We start from the raw sequence: 21,762 nt of genomic DNA on the forward strand, positions 1-21,762 counted from the left end.
TTTAACCTCTCTTTTGTCTTTCTCAAAAAAATTGAAATAACATTCTAGACCCATTGACGACAGTAGGTGGTGGTCTTGTACAGACTGTACTTCGTACTTCTTGATGCAGAAAACCTAGAAGCCACTAGTCAGTGGAAAGCAATAGAACTACTCTATAGGCTATGCCTAAATTAAAGACCACTTTAAAATTACTTGGGTATCAGCATAATATAGACGTGGCTCGGTATTCATCTAAAAACATTAAAACTTTGTCAAAAGATCACAATAGCAAATTCAGTCTTTTAGAGGCATCTGTGTGCTGAGCACCATGGAACTCTTAGCAACATAGGCTATTAATATTACAAACAAGTTACCATAGGCTAAAGTAAAACACACACAATGATGAATCGATTCCTTACAAGGCTTTATTTCCTGAGTTTAGTCAGCCTTTATACATGGTCCATGATCTTAATTCATTAATCAATTATAGTGAAGGCCAATTGTTCATTACAGCAAGGTTTGTGCAAAATTTAAATGAGAAAATATTTCAATAAACATAGTGAATGAGTTTTGAGCTTGATATATCTGATTCAACGCTAAAAAGGAAGCCATACAGTAATAGAAAAGGTAGTCATACAGTGATCAAATTGTTGTACTGCATATAAGGGTAAGGTAGAGTCCCAGTAGAGTACATTATTTATGTTGACAGAAAATACCTGATCGACAGACTTATTACAAAACTTTCACGGATTAACAGATCTTGGGAAAAAAATCTAAAAGAAATCCCATAAATTCTTAGCCATGTTGAAATAACAGCAGATCAGAATACAAATACAGAGATCAAATTATATAAAAAAAAAAGAAAAAAAAGAAACTTGATAGAAAAGTGATAGTACATCCTCACAGAGCCATCATCTCTTCTGTCATCGTCAACATTTCTTCTTCGATTAAATCACTCTTCCCCTTCCTTAATCTGCCCTGGACCGGCCAGTGGCAACTTACCTCCACACTCACTTCCACAACTTCTCATCCATGTCTTTAAAATCAGGAGACACACACAGAGAAGGGACATTTGGAGAGGGAGGGAGAGAAAGTAAGAGATACATAATTGTATATGTTGGAGAGTAAAAATAGTTTTTTTGTAATTAATTTTGCTGTAAGGAGATTCATATTCATAATTTTCCATACTGCCACATAGACTCACCTTTGTTGCAGTCTTTGGAAATTTGGTCTCTCTCCTTCAGTAAGTTGTTTTTGTAATCTATGCAGATAGAGAGCCCACAAGGTTAAAAGGGTAGCATCATTATATGATCTGATGTAGCTGTGCCCATGAGCCTGCTATTCGACTCCTGCAGCCTGTGTGTGAGGCTAAAGCCGGCAGCAGCCGGTGTGCTCACCTGAATTCAGAGGCTCCTGATTGCAAGTCTTCTGTTCGGCAGTGTCCAATGATATGTCACCTCCACTGGTCATCTGACCCCTGTTCAACAGTAAGAGTGGGAGATAATGACTGGTTGAGTCAGAGGTCAGATCCGACGTCTAGTGAATGATGCCTGCGTAGTGGTGATGAGTGTGGTGAGGAAATAATGATACGAAATAGATGAGTTCTCACCGTTCAGACCTGCGCAGGTCATACTCCAGCCCTTGAATAACACGAAGAACACACACACGCAGAACATTAACACACAGAGATGCGTGTACGTCGAAAAATATATTCTGTTGATTATAATATGGAATGGAGGATATATCTTCAAGAGAGGCTAGAACATAACTGAGAGGAGACAATGGACACTCACACACAGTACCTCTCTTTCTGCGTCGTCGAGTGAGCACGATCACAGCTGTGACGATAAAGGCCAGGAGTAAGAAGGTTGCCAGGATGTAGCCCAGCTGCTGGAGGAAATGACCTCGGGGCTCAGGGAGGATGACGTTGACCACCTGAGGTCTCGCCACCTCTTCATGACCTGGATGTTGAGAAAACACAAGGACATCATTGGTCCAGTACCACTCTATCTATCTATATCTACAGGTGAAGAGAATGTAACTGTACACGGATTCGTTTGTCATGCTTAGATATGCAAACAAATTGACATGCCATCTAAAGGAATGATTGACATTGAAGCACAGATTATTAACATTAATCCAAATGTGCTCCCCCTAGTGGCTTGAGCTGCCTGTCTTTTGTTCTCAGAGAGAGAAAAGGAGGAGGGAGGAGTAAGAGTTAAATGTCCAAAAGCTCCACATTGGTAATGACTTCCAGACCTGATGTCATGCAGCTGCAATTCTTTCTCCACACAGAAAAATACAGACTGACCAAGAAGAGAGGGAGAGAAAGAAGGAGGGGAATGGGTAGACATTCTGTTGTGTGGTTAGACAGTAAGTCTGAAAAAAAGGTTTTCCACTTATTTACTTCTCATAAACACAGAAAAGCAGATTTTTCCACCCCTGACAACCTCTCCGTCGCTTTACCAGTCAGACTGACCTGTCTAAACAGTCCACACAGGCAGACACATATGGCGTCTGGCAGCTCGATTAGGAACAAAACTCTGTAATTAACATCAACAACAACATCAACAGACAGGGGGAAGAGAAAGGGACACATTGTAAAAGTAAGAACTAGCAATTACAAATTATCTCAATTTCTGCTTAGTTATTTCATCAGCACCTCCTTCCCCTTTGGCAATACACAGCATTCTGCCACTGGTCGGGACTTGTTCCAACCTCCATACAGTAATAGTTACCTATACCTATCAATCAACACAGAACAACAGTACTGAGGCCTCAATATGTGGTTAACACATGTTTAGCACACTGGAGAGCCAATGAAGGGCAGGGCAGAGAATAAATGATTGTCATTATCTCCCTTGGTGGATGGCTGTTTTAGGTTAGCTTGTGAATCCTGAGGAAACTTCCTCACAGTGGGCCGAGTGCTTGCTGTCTAAACGACATACCTTCAGAGCCCAGACTCTGCAGTATGAGATAACAGTGCTAACCTGCATCATGTTCAAACTACAGCAAGGGATCACCTTCGAAACAGATAAAACATTCTCTGACCTTGTAAAAACCACCAGCTGAATTGAACAAGTTGACTTCAGCATAAGTCATTAGTGGACAGATTAGTGATTATCACCTGTCAATGTTGGCTATACTTAATATGCATGAAACTGCAATGTCACGTTCAAGGTCACCATCTCTGGAGAACAATTAGACAGCCCAGTTCTACTGCTCCCTCAGCTGGTGCCTATTTCCATTTTCCTGACAGATCAGACAGCAACATCCATGTTAATCGCTGTCTGACACGTGCTGTGCAGAGGTTACACTGTGTGGTTCTAGTGGGGTTGGAAGGGATTCATTAGCAAGTCAATGAGCTGTCAGTGGGCATCTTCATTTACTCCAGGAGGGTGACTGTTTTTAATAGGTTGATGCGGATGACATTTTCAGGCAGTCTTGCGGTCACTCAGGAATGCTATGGACTTGCCGTAAATTATTACAGTGTATTACAATACCAATCTTTAAGGATTTCTGTAATTAAACCTGATTGTCAAGGGCTGTAGGCAGAGATAATACCTGGTTGGGTTTACCAGTTAAAAGTAGACCAGGGATAGGAGGTAAGCTAAGTAGCAAAGATTGAATCAGATAACTGAGGCTGGACTGATCAACGTGGATATCTGTGCACAGCACACAAGGCTATAAAACGGGGCTGCGCTCCTTTAAAAGGGAGAAGGAGGTTGTAACGGGAACACATTTGGCAGGCCCCTCACCCCTGCTGCTCTCTTTCATGTCTCAGCTGGCCCAGATGCTGAGCAGATGTAGCAAACTTCCTCTGACTGCTGATAAACAAGCCTAGACCAGAGAGGCACCAGCAGAAGCTAAAGAGTGTGGGGACAGACAGTTACATACACACAGTCGACACACAATGATGGATAATATCATGGAAAAAATAGGGACACATGAGGTGGAGACACTAAAATATCCAAGTTGTATTCCGCCACACTCTCCCTAAACTTTCTTAACAGCACCAGTCACCGCAGAGAAAATGGCTCCTTCTATAAACTAAATTGCTCAACGACGGAAAATGAAAACACTCCAAAGAAAATGAGACCACTACCATTCAGGCCAATTAATGACAATTCAGGCAGTACAGAGCAGTCATGCACCAAAACACACTTTGCTTTTTTTCACACTACAATCTATAAATTCCTCTTACATCACTGTGTGCCTGAATGTGATCCATTACTAAAAACAACTCTCCTTTCTATCACTTTCTCCATCTGTTTTCTCAATTCCATAGTTTTACCACTATTCCATTCCCTCTTTTATCTTCTCCCTTCTCTCTGTGCCGGGAAAGGACAGCAGAAAGGTTGGAGGAGAAATCTGGCAACAAGAAGCTATGACTTAAAAGACCAAATATGCACATAAATATGACCCATAAAAACAAGTCGGAACAGCCCAGAACAGTGTTCTCACAGTACACAATCACTCTGCTTTCCCAATTCATACAGCTGTAGAGACAGGAAGGTCAAAGAACAAACAGAGAGACACTGGTTCATAAAGACACAACAACACTGCAATCCTAGGAACATCCTATAGTATAAATGAAGCATTACTGGTTGCTTGAACGTGTTGTGAGGAGTCTCATACCCTTATTGCCAGGCTCATTGTTGGGGAGTGCATGGGGGGGCGTGGTGATGACAGGTGGCAGTATGGTGGGCAGAGGCGGCCCCACATTCAACCTGAAGATGCGTCTCTCGTGCAGGCCACAGTAGTGGTGGTGTAGGTGGCAGGAGTACAGGCCTTTATCAACAGGCAGCAGGTCAGAGATGGTCAGGGAGAAGTCCCCCACGGAGAAGGCGTCTTCCGCCACACTCATCTTGTTCCGGGGGAACAGCGCTCCGTACTCGCGCTTCTCCCCAGAGGCGTAGAGGTCCACCAGGCGGTCTGCCCCGTCAGGACGCACCCCTGGGGGCTGGAAATCCCAGTGTGCCACCTGCTGTTGGTCTTCCTGGAGCCCCTCCCTCCATAGTGGGCGCCGGTTGACACAAGGCAGCACCACCGAGTTGCCAACCAGCACCACAAACACTGTCTTCTCTCCGTCCCAGAAGCGCTTCTCCTTACGGGCTGAAACAAAACACGTAAAATAGATAGGTCAAATAACTTCTATAGACTACTTTCTGGTACTAATAGTTCCTTTTCTCATACTTGGGTCCTAAATCCATGTGGCTCACCTGATTTGGTAACGTTGAGCTGTATTTGAATAGACTGGTGGATCTGACAGTAGTGATGATGCAGGTTACATGTATAAACACCTCGATCAGTTGTTCCCACATCTAGAGGAGCCAAAGATTAGTTAATAGACATTCAGAGAACATCTTCCATAAACCTAACGGGTCCCAAAAAAGGTTAGAGAGGGAACATGGAGGGGTGTCTCACTGTTAATGATAAGGGAGAAGTTCCCATCACTGAAGGCTGACTTGGGGATGGTTATGCGGCCTTTGTTGAAACCGTTGTAGACCCTCTCGTTGGCACCGGGGGACATGTCCAGGATCCGCTCCACAGAGTACTCTGGTGTTGTGCGAACCAGGTCCCAGTGGACCACCCTTTGGCGGTCCTTGAGGCGGTCACGGGTCCAGATCATGCGAGGGCTGTGGCAAGGCAGGACGGCCTGGGAGCCTGCCGGCATGGTCAGGTTCTTGGTCTCCACCACCACCCCCAGCCTGCTGTTGCTGCTCTGGGCCCAAGCTGTTCCAACACACACACACACAGCTTTCCAGAGTGTACATGACAGAAGGCGGAGACTCACTGTCAGGATTTATTTTGTAAATGTACACCACAGTAAGAAATATTTGGACTTACCACAGGCTAAGAGGCAGACCCCCAAAACTGAAATGTAAACAATCAGAAATAAATGTTCTCCTTATCTTATTTCATAGTAGTGACTGCAGCAATTACCAATACAGTATATTCATATAGATATACCTTTACAATATTTTATAATACAGTGCCAGAGAAAACAACAACAAAGACAACTATTGAAGGGAAACATTGATTAATCAGTGTGTACACACAAAATCAGGACTGGATTATGTGATAGGCTACTAAAGAATGTCATTATTTCTGCTGCCTTCAGACTAGAGAATGTCCTCCAGCAATTTCTAACTCAGATCTTTCCTGAGTGCTATTCCGTCTGCTGTTTACCTAAGCGCCAGTGGAGAGGCATACAGCCCAGTCACAAAGAGCCTCTATTCATCCCCCGCTCTCCTCGGTCAGATCCCTGGTCCTGACCTGGGGAGCACACAGTCTGTAGCACTGGAGCCACTGTCACAGACGAGCACCATGGAAGGACTGGTGCAATTGTGCTCTCTCTTTTAGCACATTAATAAACAGAGACCAGATATCTCCTTTCAGTTTCAATAAATAAAGTATGTGTGGTTAGTGTGGTGGGGTGGTGTGTTGAAGGTATTAAAGCAAAGCCGTGTGTTTAAATGATAATTTGGTCATGCTATGTATCCATATCCAACTCACGAGTCAGTGATATATCGCCTCATCTGCCATTCCAAACTCCTCAAATCAATTTTCACATGAATGAATAACAACAATGCTATTAACAAACGGTATGCTGAATGGCACTTCCCAAATAAAAAATGCTTTATGAAATTACATTTGAATCTGACGAAGAAGTCACAACCATATACAACTAACTGTGCTGGAAGACTTGAAATGGATTGAGGGCAGCAAGAACATGAACAAAGTCTCAAAGCATTTAATCTCATGCATGGAGACATTGAGGGAAACGCTTAACTCTGGGGGCATTTCATGAGCTTTGTTGATGTGGATGGAATCAGTCCAGATGAGGATCTGCACACAAACTCTTACGTTGCATTTACTGAGTACCTAGTCTCCTGATTTCACCTGTTGCCCCGTGGTGGCTGTTTGAGAGGAAAGCAGGTCACTCTCCCTTCCATTGGTTGTTAAGTAAGAGAGTATTAGTAAAATGTATAAGAAACAACAAAAAGAGAAAAATGCTACTTTACTTTTAGTGCTCATTAAGTCATTAGTAGCTGCATTAGGCTAACCAGCAAAATTACAGTCCTCAGTGACTTGGTATTCCCCCTCCACATTAGCCTGAGTCTAAGCAGTACGACGATGAAACACTCATTACTGACACATAATGACTGGCTACAAGGATTGTGCTGACTCCCCAACTCTGACCGCAGTTAACTCAAAACACATTCAGTGCAAGACAAACACTGGGAGATATTATGGCCATAGTTTTACGGTTTCTTTTCAGCAAACAAACTGTTCACATTACACACAATGCAGGCCCTATATGTGGGTCAAATGGTAGCTATCTCAGCACCTTAAAAAAGTTTACAAATTCATTAAAAGGCCACATGTTGCTGTCTTATACTATTGCAGTTTGCTGTATGATTCCTTCATTTTTAAGAGCCTTCGTTAGATCAGGGTAAGAAGAAACAGATTATTTAAAAATGTGTATTTAGGTTGACTTACTTTGAGGTAGAGGAGGCATGTCTTTTGTCAGTCCTTTAACCAGTTGGATTCCAAAAATTAACTAAATACAATGGGAATGCACTTCCACCGTTGCATAAACATCAAGGAATAGAGACCGACTACCTAAGTAAGTTCGTTTGCTAAAGCCAACTAAAAGAGATTTATCTACAGTGGATAGACCGACGGTATGCCCCGCCTCCGCTTGTCTGAAATACTACACTTGTTGGGCATGCATCCCGTTCAATGAGATGAATGGGATTTTTTTCTAAATTAACAAGGTTAGGGCCGCATGCGTTTTAGGAATATTTTTGGTTTAAAAACATCAAATCATGAACAGAATGATACTCAAGCCAGGGTAAGAAGACTAGTGTTCACCTCCATTTGTACATTGCGATGAAAACGTCCGCCATCCTTGCGCTAGCAAAGCGGCTACATTTGAACAGGTAGCCTACAGGACGCGGCCACTGTTAACGAATCTCAACATCAATATATGGGCTACGACAAATGTACAATATTTTGCACGCAAATAATGACATCAGGCCAATGACTTGTACATTTCACACATATCTTTATTGACTGTTTATACCTGGGCACAGCGAGTGCAGAGGTAGGTTAAAGTGTACACCGATGACTCAAACCAGAAGAGCACCAGGTACTGTGGTATTGAGTAATATGAACCAGTATTGTGTGACTGGGGTGTGTAAGTCTGCTTTGGGACAGATATGTAAAACCTTGCTTGCGGGTTTAAATCAGGTTTTCAGTCATTTTTATTTCCTTGTTGTTTAATGAAGATCTTAGGTGTGGTCCATCCTTCTGGAGCCTTCTTTAGTCCAGCTCGAGTCCATATCCTCTCCAGATCCTTTTCAAAGCGCTTCTATAAACAAACACAGTTACAGTGAATCAGTAGTTCAGGTAAACATCCCTATGGTAACACTAGCCTCTTTGATTTCCCTCAATTATAATAGTAATGCTGATTAACTATTCCACATATGTTGGAGAAAGCAAAGTAGTAGCAAAGCTTTAGTTGAGTCATGTATGATCAAAATAAAACAAACCTAAATGAGTCTTTAGCTTATTAATTAAAAACAACATAACATCCTTTCTCTATGCCAGAACGATAACTCACCTGCTTCCTCTTCCTCCGGCCATGCAGCACTCTCCTCCTTAGGAACTTTGTACGTTTCAGCAGCTTCTTGTATTTGTGACGGTTCATTTTACGCCGTCGGATCTCCAGAACATTTTTACAGTTTAGAGGAGTTGAGTTCTCCCCATTATCCAGAAAAGGAACTGTCAAGGGAGGGAGTACTTTGGTCTCCCCCATTAGCTCCCCATCTTCCAGGGTCTGGGGAGCTTCAATCAGGGGAGGAAGACAGTACCGCAGGGAGAGCCAGCTTTCAAGAGGGCTCACAGACATTTTACGAGGCACAAGTGCCTCTTCCAGTTCTGGCTCAAGCTGGACCCATCGCAGAGGCTGTGTGTTGTCTGCTGCAGTTGAGTAGTTTCTGAGTTTACCATTTAAGAAGGGGCAGCAGGCAGCAAGGACAGGAACAGATCCACTATGTAGTTGTCCTTGAACCTGAAGTGTGCCTGGATATTAGGAAGTAATATAATGCTGACATGAGGATACAAATGAACATTGACAAGCAAACAAACATCTCATGTAGTCAACTTACCAGACACTCGGCATAGGAGACTGAGGCGAGGGACTACCCTTGACATTAACATTGTCCACTGTTATCCTTTGACGTCATCAGGAATATATATGTTGGCTTCGTTTCCTAGACAGAAGGGAAATGTTCAACAGCAGAAACAAACATGATACCTTTTTAGTTTTAGCAATCCAAACAGTCCAAAAAATTTAAGCGACTGAGATGCCAATGCCGGGTCTATCAAACGTTAAAAGTTACTGTTAGCTTCATTGCTAATTCTAGCGAACTGGCTATGCACTTCGATTAACGAACTAGAGTCTCACCCTGCAAATAATGGTGGGGAATATATTCAGAATATCCACATATATATATGTGCCGCTATGTCAATTGATTATATACGTAATTTACTGGCTGATTATGTACTTTCTCTATTTTATTTTATATCGCCTGCTTACCCAGCCGGTGTAAACCAAAAAAGCTTTCGCCACCTCCAATGTGACTTCCAATTATTACTTCCGGTTCCTACAGGATACGTGTTCCCTCAGCTTCCGGCTTCAAACTGTGGGTACTTGGTTCCTTGTTAGTATTTCGCTTTAAGAATATAATTATTTATATATTCTTTTAAAAAGCCTTTCAGGCCAAGACAATTATATAATCATAACGGCATCCCAACGTTAAAACTGAAGCTCAATTACAATGCCAAAGGGAAGAGGGATCTTTGTATCAAAGCAAAACAAATATTTTACGTTATCTACGAATATGCACTATTCCGGTAGCGTGAATGTACGAGTAGAAGCCTAGTTAGTGTGCAATGCCAGGGTTTCAATTCTCATTCAAAGAGCACTCAGAGAAATTATGAATGAGTGGAACTGAACACGTCTGACTTAGCTCATGTACTTTATTTAATTTTCACACGGTTATTTACAAACAGGGAGAACCATACTGTACACAGGATCATCTTTGACAGGAATTCACTGCTTTATCAACAAACAAAAACACAAATACAATCATTTGTGTGGATCATACTGAAGCAGTGGTCACAAATACAGTAACCTATCCTGATGCTGCATGACATTGTGCTTTGCTCTCCTTTTGACGATGAAAAACGACCACATAAGCACATTTACTCACAGTAACAATATGCAAGTCTACATTTACACCACTGGAGGGCACTAGAATACCAAGACACCAGTGTAATCTTTTTTTTATCATTCCGAAATCAAATAAATACATAACATACTATATATCAGGCATTGGGATTACCGGTACATTGTTGAAAATTAAATATAGCCTACAGTCAGTCTCAGCTTTATATCACATAGGATAGTATCTATTTAATATTTTTCCAACTCATTAATATTAGATGGTTTTCTGGTCAATATGGTACAGTACAGTTATATAAGCAGAGAAAGGCTCTCCACTTTTAGAATGTTCTACTTTCAGAGACTTAGTTGGTGGCATTAAATAATTTATTCGTAGGACATTCCTTCATTGGTTACCATTTGAGCGTTGAAAAAAATAAATATAGTACACAGCAGGTCTATACAGTTGTGTTGTTTACCTGACACATGTTGTGTATCTAATAAACAAAAACGTATGATTTCCAAAGTGACTTCCAAATTTTGCGTATAAAGCAGATTTGAGCCCAAAGGTAAAGGATGACATAGATAATATCAGAAAGGCAGTTCTATAAACATTTCAGATGGATATACACAATTTGTTCTCCCTTTAACTCTTTGTTTTTCATCTCATAATGCAACTTAGGTCACTTTTTATTGCAATGCAAACTTTTAGCTGAGACAATTATGCAAGTATTTTTTTATTTAAAAACGTTCAAAATGTATTTAGAAAGGTAAGGGCACCATTGATAAAATAAACCACACACTTGGATAATTTGGCAAAGTTCAATTCAGTCCAGTATATGAATAGAAAGTATCTTGTAATTATCTGTATTTAATTCCAATCTGACACGTTGTATGCTGACCTTCTACGGTCTACAGACTTCAGATATTACACGTACTGAGTACCTACTGTATCACTGACTCTGGGCATCTCTCTCATGGACATACTGTAGAAGCCAACTTTGAATCAGATTCACAAGTGGAGTTTAACAGGCACAACACACCCCAAATAAATAAAAACACAAATTACAACACAATGACAATAGTGTACAGCTGATTCAACCTGGGAGACAGTCACTATTGATCAATTTGATTGGTTAATTGGATGTGTAAAGAAACATTGTGCATTGATGTGTTTTCCAGACATAGCATGCTTGAAATGTACAAAACACCCCGAACACAGTAGAAGTGCAAAGCTATACCTGCATTTGGCTCACAACGATCTAATAGTTGGAAAGTGCAAAGCTGTTTCAGAGAATGACTCATAATAATAAAATTGTACATTGTCAGTAAGAATCAAGTACTCAAAACTATGCGGATCAATTCCCATTCAATCAGAAACCACCATCCCATTACTGCTAAAAGACCATGCTAGTAAAAAGTAAAGATACAACCAATTTAGAATGGTTTATTAAAATTAATATTCCAGTTTTAAGGCTATGTCATTGCATTCATTCATGTATCCCCGCTTAAGTTAGAGTATGAGGTTTGGCATTTACTAAAAACAAAGACTCAAGTCTAGTGTATGAGGAGAGAGGATCCAGTCCTTAGCTGAGAATGTTTTGATGTAGAGTTCTACACAGATATTTGATGAACCAAATGCTAATAGACAAATTACAATCACTTAACTCTGAAAATCACTGACATTTTAAACAGCATTCAACAACTAAGAATTAAAAGAGACTTTTAATAAAAAATCTCACATCTGGTGTTGGATATTTGGTTTTAGACATTAGAGATGTCAATTGAGCAAAATGGTGTTGAACTGCAATACAGACCTTTCCACACAGCCGCAGTGTCCTGACAACCAGATGTTAACACAGACCAATCTCTGATTGAGTTCACTGTCTTTGACATGTGTGATCTGTGCAAATCTATAGTAGGCCTTAACTGAACCAAAAGCAACATTTTGGCAAACATAGTTATTTCACTTCATGAACAAAACTTTGCTTCGGAAACACAGGTTGGATAGAACAGATAAAACCAGGCATTAGATATGTGAAGAGGTGAGTGAACTGAAAGAAACAGCACTGTGCAAAAGTGGGCCCCTCTGTGTGGTCTCCAGGTACGGCCCAAAGGCTTCTGGGTACGGGCGCTCCAGCTTCACTGACCAGCAGACTTGCCAGACTCCGCCTCCTCGTCCTCCTCGTCCTCCTCGTCATTGGTCTCAGCGAAAGCCCTCGCTCGTCTTAACTCCCGGAGGTGTTGTGTTTTATGGGAATGCTGGAAACAAAACAGACATTTGCTACAGGTAGACACAGCTAAATAAGAGGTGGTATACAGATCATCTGATTGGATACTTCTCAATCTTTTTTCTGTCATAGTTTAAATAAGTCTGCGTTGTGGTTATACTTTAAAACAGATATACAGGTTGGCCTTTATCTTACATTTTGGTAATCTCTATCTAACCATTACTGCCCCCTAGTGGTGAAAAAGCCTTTATACAAGAAAGAGAAGGCTAACCTGTAGATGAACATCCAGGACACAACCAGGTGGGGCTAACAATTCTGAACACAAAGATTCACAGAGAGCAAGTGGAAGGTAAAGAACATTTACCACAGCACACACAAGAGCAAAGACAGCACCGTACACCACAGCGACTGACATTACAGTACACTGTTATGGTACAACCAATGCAAATACTTCCATGCATTCATGGTACATGCCAGGATAAAAGTGTTGCGTTACGACAACAAGGGTTATAGAGAAGGAAAAGACATAGATATTGTTGACTGGAGGTCGTGCAAGGTAAGAGCTGGCGTTTGAACAGGAAGGGGTTCAGTCGAAGACCAGAAGAGTTATTCAGGGCTGCCAACTTTTCCAAAAAACCTTGGCATGAGATTTGGTAGCAACCCCCCCTCCCCCCCCCCAACCTCCCCCCCACCCCGAGGCGAGCTTTCACGAGCTTCACTGGCAAGTTTACACGGCTGTTTGCACGTCAATGATGCTTCACTCCGTTAACCTGAGTTAACGCCTCGTCCGTTACTGTTTACAACGTTAGCTTGGCTACTTGTTTGGCATTGCCTTTTCAGCGTGAGATATACAATGTGTGGCGTGAGAGTGTGAGAAATGGTTGAAATGTGTGTGTCACACGGCGAAACCGTGAGAGTTGCCAGCCCTGAGTTATGGTCTTACCGATGAGGAGTCATGGTCCTGTGGCCGTTCCAGCTTGATCCGTATCTCTGTTCCTTTCCCTCCATCATGCTTTCCAGGTCCTGGGGGATGAACAACATGTCTACTTAACCAAAAAAATAACAACAGAATCACACCTGATTACCACCTGATCCAAGGATCTGGAGCCCCCCTGTCAGTCCACAGGGTCCAGGCCACGGCCCCATAGTCCCTGGTTCCTGACCCATTGCCTCACCTGGGGAGTTGCCTCACCTGGGGAGCTGCCTCACCTGGGGAGTTGCCTCACCTGGGGAGCTGCCTCACCTGGGGAGCTGCCTCACCTGGGGAGTTGCCTCACCTGGGGAGCTGCCTCACCTGGGGAGCTGCCTCACCTGGGGAGTTGCCTCACCTGGGGAGCTGCCTCACCTGGGGAGCTGCTTCACCTGGGGAGCTGACTCACCTGGGGAGCTGCCTCACCTGGGGAGTTGCCTCACCTGGGGAGCTACCTCACCTGGGGAGCTGACTCACCTGGGGAGCTGCCTCGGCTGGTGTTGCTGGTGCTGCTCATGCTGTCCTCCAGCCAGGTGCTGTAAGTGAATGAGTCCCGCTTGTGTGGTGTCCCTGCTGACGAGAGACTCTCCTGGGAAACAGAGGGACAGACAGAAGTAAGAGAGAGAACAACACACAAACACACACAGACACACACAGGCCCTGATAGTCACCATTCCAGTGTCATAATCCTCAGTGGCCTCTGTCTCGTTCTCCTCCACCACGCTGGCAAAGCTGCTGGCGTTAGAGGAGGAGCGGGAGAGGTCATGACCCTCAGGGATGGATGGGGCCCTGCCACAGAGAGAAGAACTACTCTGGGTTAATCACAATCATGAGGAATATACTTATGTAAATTATATATTTGGTATGAGACACTGGTCTAAATCCACATTTTAGTTTAGTCAACTCACCAGTTCTTTGTTGTGAGTACCTCAGGTGAGCTCTGATTAGATGAGTCTTCTGATTTTGGGTCCTGAGAAGCATGACCACTGTCTGGGGTCTTCTGTGTACATAGAGAAAACTCTCTACTGCTGGGGAGGAGGGAAGAGAGATTTAGGGATACAGTTTAGCTGTTTTTACAGTACCTGTTGGAGACATGAGGTTGTTTCTGTCAGCTAGGCATCTATTTCTTACTTCCATTGTGACAACCTGCAAAATATTGGTGAACAATTTTTCACCTTTTCTCCTGGACCTCCTGTATGTTCTCAATGCCAATGGCACTGCTGCGTCTGGAGCTGAATGGACCAGACTTCTTCCGGGTGGGACTTTTACCAGGAATGATGAGAGACTGTCAGGGAGAGGAGACAGGCAGTGAGAACCATGTCAGTTATTCTCATAACTACAGCCTAGCCCTATAGCTCTTTGATCTCGTCTATGGTTATTGTTTTGTCATGTTACATGGTAAATATATGTGTGTTAATTTGAATAGTTCATGAACATACTGGAGCTATCAATTCTCAGTGATAAACTGTGTAGATGTTTTATCTACACAGGGGACATTTTATGTAAAATTGAATTATACTTGGGGTAACCATACTGCCATGGAGTGGTTAAACAGATAAGAAAACATTAGAATATGCACTGAGAGGCTTAGTGTCAAGCCCTAGTGCCAGTCACCAAGTCAGAGTAGAGCAGAGCATGAGATGAAAGATGGATTCTGGCGCTCCAGGGCTTACCACTAAAATGTGCTTTCTGAGCGAGTGCTTTGTTCACTCAATCTCCCTTTGTAAGCTCTCAAAATAAAGACTTGAAAAAAGGCTTTTATCTAACAAGGCTTCAAAGAGCTGAAGGGTCATTTCTTTTCCATTTTTAGGGGGGACTCTGAGCCATTAATATGCATAGTGTTTAAGTAAATGAAGAATTAGCACACACAAATTACACATAGAACAATGTTTTCATTAGTGCAGTATATATATTGAGGAGTGCATGATGCAACAATTAAAACAGTCAAATGTGCATGATATGAGGATGATTAGTGACGAAAGGGCTGAGGACTAAGGAAGGATCTGAAGCATCATAAACTCTAATATTAATTGTTGTGTTAATGAGGACTACTGGATGTAAGAACTAGTGGTTCTGAGCGGTTTGTGTTACATAACATGGAGACAGTTACTCCTCAGGGATAACCCTTGTTGCTCACTATCTGTAAAATATAGAACTAACTTGCAACATGGTTGGAATTTAATGTTTTATATGGCTGTATGCCATACTGTAGGTTTGATGACAGGGGAAAGCGAGGGAAGTCCTGTGCCTATCTCGGTGTTGTACTTTACTGTTTAACAGAAACAAATATTTGGTCACGATGTAGTGGTATAATGAGGAGAAGAGATAGGAGGGAGGAGAGTAGTTAGAATTAGATATGAACCTCTTCTATCGTTCCTATCCCTATGGCACTGCCCCGACGTCCATATTTACTGGGACTTTTGCCTGGTACAAGCAATGACTGAGTCAGATAGAGAGAGGGAGAGAGAGAGAGAGAGAGAGAGAGAGAGAGAGAGAGAGAGAGAGAGAGAGAGAGAGAGAGAGAGAGAGTGAGAGAGAGAAAGAGAGAGAGAGGGAGAATATAAAAAACACCATGAGATTACATGCAGAGCAAGTTGAGTTAATAAAATTAAAATACAAAGCACAAATTAGCTCGAGAACACATTTCCACACACAGTTAAAAGAGAGAGAGAGAGCAATGTTGGGCATCATGGGTGCAACACAGACAGTGAGATGAGAGGAGGAACGAGAGCAGAGAGAGGATGAGGAGACTGCTGTGAAAACCAGGCCTGTGAGGAAGAAAAGGAGGAAGAGTCGAGAGCAATGGAGCAGTAGACACACATTACACTGTAGTTAGAAGGCCCAGTCACCGGGCTGTCAGTATTGTCACATACAGGTTAGTTCAATATTAATGATGTAAAATTATTAATTTAGTTGAATTCTATGTTGTGGATGAATTATGTATTTTTGTGGATAAATACTTAGTGGATTTATTCCTATCTAAGTAGTGAGGTAACACTACACTGTGGGGGAGACACTGAGCTTTTAGTGCAGCACTGTTATGAATTAAAACAACTCTGACACATACAACAGAAGGACACATTTCAGGAACATATTATATGACAGATGATGTGCAACTTCATTGTCCTCACAGTCAATGTAATATCGTGTTTCCCTGGTCAAGTCTCTCCACCATACTCACCGGGTCCAGTATACAGCATACAAACATGTTAGAAGTGGTTAGGCTTTATGAATACACTAATGTCATTCCTGGAGCAGCAACAGTCAAGCACAAGCTGTAGCTGGCATGCACACTCAGACAGCTGGAATGGAGTTTCTCCACAGGGGTGATGCAGGGGAACGCTAAGGAGCAGTGCAGGTGCACGGGGGACAGAGACATCACAAAACATTCACTGTCAAAAACAGTTTTTCCATCCAAGGGACTACCCTTCCCTCATCCAGTAAAACTAGACAAGTCACTGTGTGCCCAGTTACTTTAGCTTACTTGGCTATGCAAGGGACTAGGGTAAGGCCGTCTGCTGTGCATTTCTGTTCTGTGAGAGGTTAGTGCTGTTATTGTATGTTGTGTGGCAGGTGTGTGAGGGGGGCATGGGGACACCAGGGGGCTTCATCTGGGGGTACGGGGGTGGCAGAGGGAACCAGGCTCCCCTCCGTCGGAGCAGAGCAGTCCAGAGCAGAGCAGGGGGACTGTACTTACTATCCCTGGGAATTTGGGGCTGTCTGCGTGGTTGTGGGTAAAGCTGCCGCTGTGACTACTGGAGACAGTGTGTGTCTTCTTGAGACTGAGGCCCATGGCGTCCATAGACTGGCTTCTGCTGCGGATCACCCGCTACAGAGAGGAGGAGGAGACACGATGAGATGGCCGCCGCTGTCTGACACTAAGAGTTAGAGAGAGACCGATCCCAACATCAACCACTAGGCTAGTCCACTACACTGAGAAACAAGCGGATGGGTTGGGGAGGACCAGGACCCTGACCTCACCACCACAGAGAACCCAGGAGGTGACTGAGCTGCTGCTGCCTGGAGGACGTCCAACACCATGGCAGAGGTAGGAGGAACCACTAAGCTGATAGCACATCCAGGGGATCTCAAGATCATTCACCAGGGGAATAGGTCAGCAGGGGAAAGGGGCCTAAACACAAGATTTCCAAACCAACAACCCAATGTACCTCAACAGAGAACCAGGACAGGATGGACAGACAGAGAGAGATTTGATAGAGAAAGAAGGATGCTTATTCCACCAATCATTACTAGAATGGTCTGGGAGGGCCAGAGAGGAAAGGAGGAGATCCCATTTGTCACACAACACTTGCATGCGACAGATAGCAACAAAACACAACATGAAACAACAACAAACGACATTGAAGCTTGATGAGGACAGGCATGAAAGCTACTAATTTCATATGGCTACAGGCCAGTATAGCAGAGCACAGAGACAGAGCTGCTTCCCAGGCTTCCTGATAGAGAATGATGTTGCCTTTAGCCTCAGTCTCCTGCATGTACACAGGGGCATTTAAGAAACAATGCTAAAGACTGTCCTACTTATCATTGTAAGATTATACTGAGGGAATGTTACAAGAGTAATGCACATCTTTTTTTTTTTTACATACACAGGCAGTAGGAAAGACAGTCTTTATGACTTATACTAGCATATTCTGAACGAAAGGGTTAAAGCGCCGTAATCAAGAGTGGAGCCTTTAGCACAGCTTTTGTCCTCTCCAGTTACCTTGAAGGACTCAAAGAATCCCCCTCCTCCTCCACTCCCATTTTCCATCTTGTCCTCTTCTCCTCCCAGGCCCATCATGGCCTGGCTGTTCAAATGCAGCTCCTCATACAGGGTTTCCAGCAAGGCTGACCGTGTCCGCTCCTGACAACAGACACCCACACACACACACATTTTGTATATAGTGTAGGGTTAAGGTTTAGAGAGTGATTGTGAGGTTCATTGCAATGAGAAAAGAAGCAGCAGTATTGTGGTAGGTTCCGAGGTTGAACATGGAAATTCTTCCACAGAAAACACAAAGACATGTATGAAGACTCACCTCTAATTTGGCAAATTTCTCAGCTTTGTAGCAGGCATACTCAGCATTGATGAGCTTAGTGAAGAGGAATTCATGGAATTCAGGACCCTGAGAAGAAAGAAAGAGAGAGAAAGAGATGGTCAATGGCACTAAAATGGTGTGTAATCAACAGGAACGCTTCAACTCTGATACTCCACATCCACTAACTCACTTTTCTGAAAATGGCTGGGTCTGGGAGGGCTGGTCCAAAGAAGGGAACGTCATCTCGGGCAGTCACTGACACCTAACAAACCAGTCACACCGCATGAGTTCTGACCGTCTCGGTACTGATGGCCTCTGGTACTAGACATTTTAGAACAGTGGGGGGCAGCACCTTGTAGAGGACATTCTCAGAGCAGGGGTTCACCACCTGCACCACCACGTAGGCATGGAGGAAGTTGGAGGCGATCATGTCAGGAACAAAAGGGGTGCTCTCCTCCTGGAAGAGTATAGCCACGATGTCGTTCCCTATGTGTCGCTTCCTCTGCAACTGCAAAACAACACCTTGCGTTGTCGAGACTGATACAGTGCTTTACCTTGTGTGTGTGAATGGTGTTTTGAGAATGTGCCCTGACTGAGAACGACTGTCTCTCTCTCTCTCTCTCTCTCTCTCTCTCTCTCTCTCTCTCTCTCTCTCTCTCTCTCTCTCTCTCTCTCTCTCTCTCTCTCTCTCTCTCTCTCTCTCTCTCTCTCTCTCTCTCTCTCTCTCGCCCCTCCCTCAGCAGCTGGAAACTGATTATTCATTGTGTACGGCCTGACAGGCAATGGTGCATTGTTCTTATTCTGATAAAAAACCTTTTGTCTTCTTTAAGTGTGGGTGTGTTTTTGTTTGTTTGTGTGTGTTCATTTGTGTGTATACGTGTGAGTGCGTGTGTGTGCATGTGTGTCAATGTGTGCAAGTGTGTTTGTGTGTCAGTGAATAATAAGAGAGGTACAGCAGGATATAGTAAGTAGATCTCAGTACCTGTTGGGTGTCTCCCTCAGTGAAAGGCAGCTTGGTGGAGACATGGAACATGACCTCCTTGTTGCGGTAGTTGTGGTAAACAGACTCCGTACCCGTCTGCCCATGGGTAACATCCAGCCCACCTCTGAACCTAGACAGACGCAGGAACATGTCTAGAGGAACCTCCTAGAACGTCTTCATCTGGAGTTATGACACAATGATCCAGTAACACTCAAACTGTGCATCCTTGAAAAGAGAGCCTTTGTGATGTTTCCTTTAATCAGATCAGTGTGAGATGGCGATAATTTTACCCTTTAAAGTCATGCAGATCGACCTTCTCCCCTATGAACTCCAGGAACTCGGTGAAAGCTGGACTCTCCTCACTGTTCCCAAACAGCTCTTCCTCTGAAGTCTGCGAACAACAAGGTTTTACAAAGCCGCTCAACAAAGCACTCTTTACTCTGGATCAAATAAGCACTCAGATGATGACACTAATGCCTGTTCCGTTATTAACCATTCCAAACATGAGAGTCAGTAACAATAAATGTTTTGTGCTTGCACAACTAAGGCCGACAATAGAATAACATACACCAAAAAACACTGAGATAAAACACATCTGCAAATCTATGGCGCTGTCTCAGGATGAAGGGATGTGGGTTCTTTAACAGAGGAGGTAGGCATCGGCAACTGTGTTTGTTTGACACTCCTGGCAGTCAGCTACAATATACGTGGGTAGCCTTGGATAGCCAGTGGAGAGTGTCTTTGTAGCTCATGTGTGCTAGAGAGGTTAAACACAGGCACTAGAACATGTGTGCGTGACCCACTCCAAGAGTGAGAAAAAGCGGTGTGGCGTGTATGCTTGATTTCTCTAGCTGTGTTGCTCCAGGCCCCAGACACAGTGGCTCTCCTGCATGTTAATGTCTCCCTGGGTGAGGAGAACAGGGTTGTTCAGGCCGTGTGTGTGGGGGGGGGGGGCTCCCTGGAGAGTGGCCCTCTCCTTCAGGTTTAAAGGTCGAGGAGATGGACCTCCACACACTCAAGGCTCCATCAAAGGCTCTAGAAGGGCCCTCTACCTAACGTTCAACGCCCCTCTAGCTCCTCAGAGTAAACAATAGGGTCGTGATTGTCATGGACAGAGAGATGCCTGACGTGATTCGACTCCATTATTGTCATGGAGAATAAACCAGTATATTCAATGTTCATTACAGTTTCAAATCCTACGCAAAGTTAATTCAGTTATACAAGTGCAATGCCCGTGCACGTGATGTCCATGCCTGTGATGCAGCCGGTGAGATGTCGGTTAGTTGATTCGGTGTAACTTATTTGGAGTTTGTGCCAGTTTGAATTAAAGGGGCGCTTTGGGATTGATCAAGATCACACAGACACACACAGAGATTCCTGGAATTATAGTTAGATGAGGTTGAACAGAGGGACTATGGTACCCTCACTATGATCAATGAGCAGCTAATGAGGCATTCTCTTTACATCATCTGCTAAAGCACAAAAGTGTTGTTCCAGCTCACCTGTCCAAACTTCTGGTAGATGACCCCAAACTTGAAGTTGTTACTTATAACGTGTTCATCAAACGTGACGATGAGTCTCGAAGCCTTTAGCAGAATAACAGATTAGCAGATCAGTCACAACCACTGTGAGCTCATCGCCGCTCTCATAATGCTTTGAGACACATTAAGGACAGAGCATGAACACTGGGAGTTTAGCCTTACTTTTGGGTAAAGGACTGGGTAGAAGCGATCCACATTCACCTCTTCACAAACAAGCTGTGGATTTCAAATAGGAAACTATTTATAACATATTATGAGTGGAGATTCCAACCATGAAATACATACAGTAGACTCTTTGAATGTTATGGAAGTGGGAAATCACACATGGCATTAACCAGATGTGACACAGCTCATCTGTATGGGTGAGCTCACCTTAGCCATCTGGACTACGTTGGGGAACTCAGTCAGGCAGGAGATGGGTATAACATCATGGTAGGTTTGGTCCTGATGGGAGACAGATCACATAAACAACAGCAACAACATCCTGTCAAATGATGTGATGCAACACTTCTTAGAGGAAGGTCACAGAGGGTGAGCATCCGGACCGGATCCTCTAGCGAGCCCACCCCTTTGTGTGTCCCCTCCCTCCACCCACACTGTAGCCTAAACAGGCCATCTGTCCATCAGGCAGAGATGACAGTAGTGTTGACACTTCCTCTGCCTCTCGGACCCATGAGACAAGCTCTCTGAGGATAGAATTCACAAACAGACCAGATTGGCTCTGATAGAAACTTTCCATCAATCACAACACAGCGTTTAGCACTTCTCATTGGCAGAGAA

At 43.6% G+C, this 21,762-nt stretch overlaps 3 protein-coding genes across 9 annotated transcripts; all 3 read right to left on the reverse strand.

The window, feature by feature from the left end:
• Positions 1 to 386: 386 nt before the first annotated feature.
• LOC136945900 (matrix remodeling-associated protein 8-like) lies at positions 387 to 7,621 on the reverse strand. 3 transcript variants are annotated; one of them, XM_067240018.1, is made up of 10 exons: positions 7,486 to 7,621; positions 5,830 to 5,856; positions 5,407 to 5,715; positions 5,202 to 5,303; positions 4,618 to 5,094; positions 1,773 to 1,940; positions 1,589 to 1,619; positions 1,377 to 1,456; positions 1,184 to 1,240; positions 387 to 1,015 (listed from the first exon to the last, which is right to left on the reverse strand). In XM_067240018.1, exons 1-10 carry the CDS (start codon positions 7,502 to 7,504, stop codon positions 990 to 992), a joined length of 1,296 nt encoding a protein of 431 aa, XP_067096119.1. In that variant the 5' UTR covers positions 7,505 to 7,621; the 3' UTR covers positions 387 to 989. The 3 variants fall into 3 exon arrangements, with proteins under 3 accessions (XP_067096119.1, XP_067096120.1, XP_067096118.1); XM_067240019.1 differs by lacking the exon at positions 7,486 to 7,621 and adding an exon at positions 6,172 to 6,551 and having other exon boundaries at positions 1,782 to 1,940; XM_067240017.1 differs by lacking the exon at positions 7,486 to 7,621 and adding an exon at positions 6,172 to 6,551.
• Positions 7,622 to 8,029: 408 nt separating this feature from the next.
• On the reverse strand, positions 8,030 to 9,656 carry aurkaip1 (aurora kinase A interacting protein 1). The gene is made up of 4 exons (XM_067240367.1): positions 9,590 to 9,656; positions 9,159 to 9,263; positions 8,612 to 9,072; positions 8,030 to 8,359 (listed from the first exon to the last, which is right to left on the reverse strand). Exons 2-4 carry the CDS (start codon positions 9,208 to 9,210, stop codon positions 8,243 to 8,245), a joined length of 630 nt encoding a protein of 209 aa, XP_067096468.1. The 5' UTR covers positions 9,211 to 9,263; positions 9,590 to 9,656; the 3' UTR covers positions 8,030 to 8,242.
• Positions 9,657 to 10,018: 362 nt separating this feature from the next.
• LOC136945487 (rap1 GTPase-activating protein 1-like) lies at positions 10,019 to 21,402 on the reverse strand. Of its 5 annotated transcripts, XM_067239337.1 has the most exons (18): positions 21,355 to 21,382; positions 21,145 to 21,198; positions 20,944 to 21,027; positions 19,732 to 19,832; positions 19,442 to 19,571; positions 18,812 to 18,967; positions 18,650 to 18,721; positions 18,460 to 18,546; positions 18,144 to 18,284; positions 17,115 to 17,246; positions 15,780 to 15,857; positions 14,593 to 14,702; positions 14,326 to 14,445; positions 14,089 to 14,224; positions 13,895 to 14,006; positions 13,391 to 13,470; positions 12,719 to 12,762; positions 12,388 to 12,478 (listed from the first exon to the last, which is right to left on the reverse strand). In XM_067239337.1, exons 1-17 carry the CDS (start codon positions 21,361 to 21,363, stop codon positions 12,754 to 12,756), a joined length of 1,611 nt encoding a protein of 536 aa, XP_067095438.1. In that variant the 5' UTR covers positions 21,364 to 21,382; the 3' UTR covers positions 12,388 to 12,478; positions 12,719 to 12,753. The 5 variants fall into 5 exon arrangements, with proteins under 5 accessions (XP_067095440.1, XP_067095441.1, XP_067095437.1 ...); XM_067239339.1 differs by lacking the exon at positions 12,719 to 12,762 and having other exon boundaries at positions 10,019 to 12,478; positions 21,355 to 21,402; XM_067239340.1 differs by lacking the exon at positions 12,719 to 12,762 and having other exon boundaries at positions 10,019 to 12,478; positions 14,326 to 14,442; positions 21,355 to 21,401.
• Positions 21,403 to 21,762: the final 360 nt, after the last annotated feature.

This window comes from Osmerus mordax, chromosome 7 (genome assembly GCF_038355195.1).
Source record: "Osmerus mordax isolate fOsmMor3 chromosome 7, fOsmMor3.pri, whole genome shotgun sequence".
Lineage (NCBI taxonomy): Eukaryota > Metazoa > Chordata > Actinopteri > Osmeriformes > Osmeridae > Osmerus > Osmerus mordax.

Bases quoted from the DNA above. Each gene is read 5' to 3' on its own strand.
- aurkaip1 (XM_067240367.1), bottom strand. From the start codon at position 9,210: ATGTTAATGTCAAGGGTAGTCCCTCGCCTCAGTCTCCTATGCCGAGTG. The intron at 9,073-9,158 runs GTAAGTTGACTA...CCTAATATCCAG, and splicing joins TCTCCTATGCCGAGTGTCTG to GCACACTTCAGGTTCAAGGA. The intron at 8,360-8,611 runs GTGAGTTATCGT...GTTTGTTTATAG, and splicing joins GCCGGAGGAAGAGGAAGCAG to AAGCGCTTTGAAAAGGATCT.
- LOC136945900 (XM_067240017.1), bottom strand. From the start codon at position 6,193: ATGCCTCTCCACTGGCGCTTAG. The intron at 5,857-6,171 runs GTAAACAGCAGA...TTTACATTTCAG, and splicing joins GCCTCTCCACTGGCGCTTAG to TTTTGGGGGTCTGCCTCTTA. The intron at 1,457-1,588 runs GTGAGAACTCAT...ACTGTTGAACAG, and splicing joins GACCTGCGCAGGTCTGAACG to GGGTCAGATGACCAGTGGAG.
- LOC136945487 (XM_067239339.1), bottom strand. The intron at 19,833-20,943 runs GTGAGCTGGAAC...TGTTGTTCGCAG, and splicing joins TCTACCAGAAGTTTGGACAG to ACTTCAGAGGAAGAGCTGTT. The intron at 18,722-18,811 runs GTGCTGCCCCCC...CTGGTTTGTTAG, and splicing joins CTGAGAATGTCCTCTACAAG to GTGTCAGTGACTGCCCGAGA.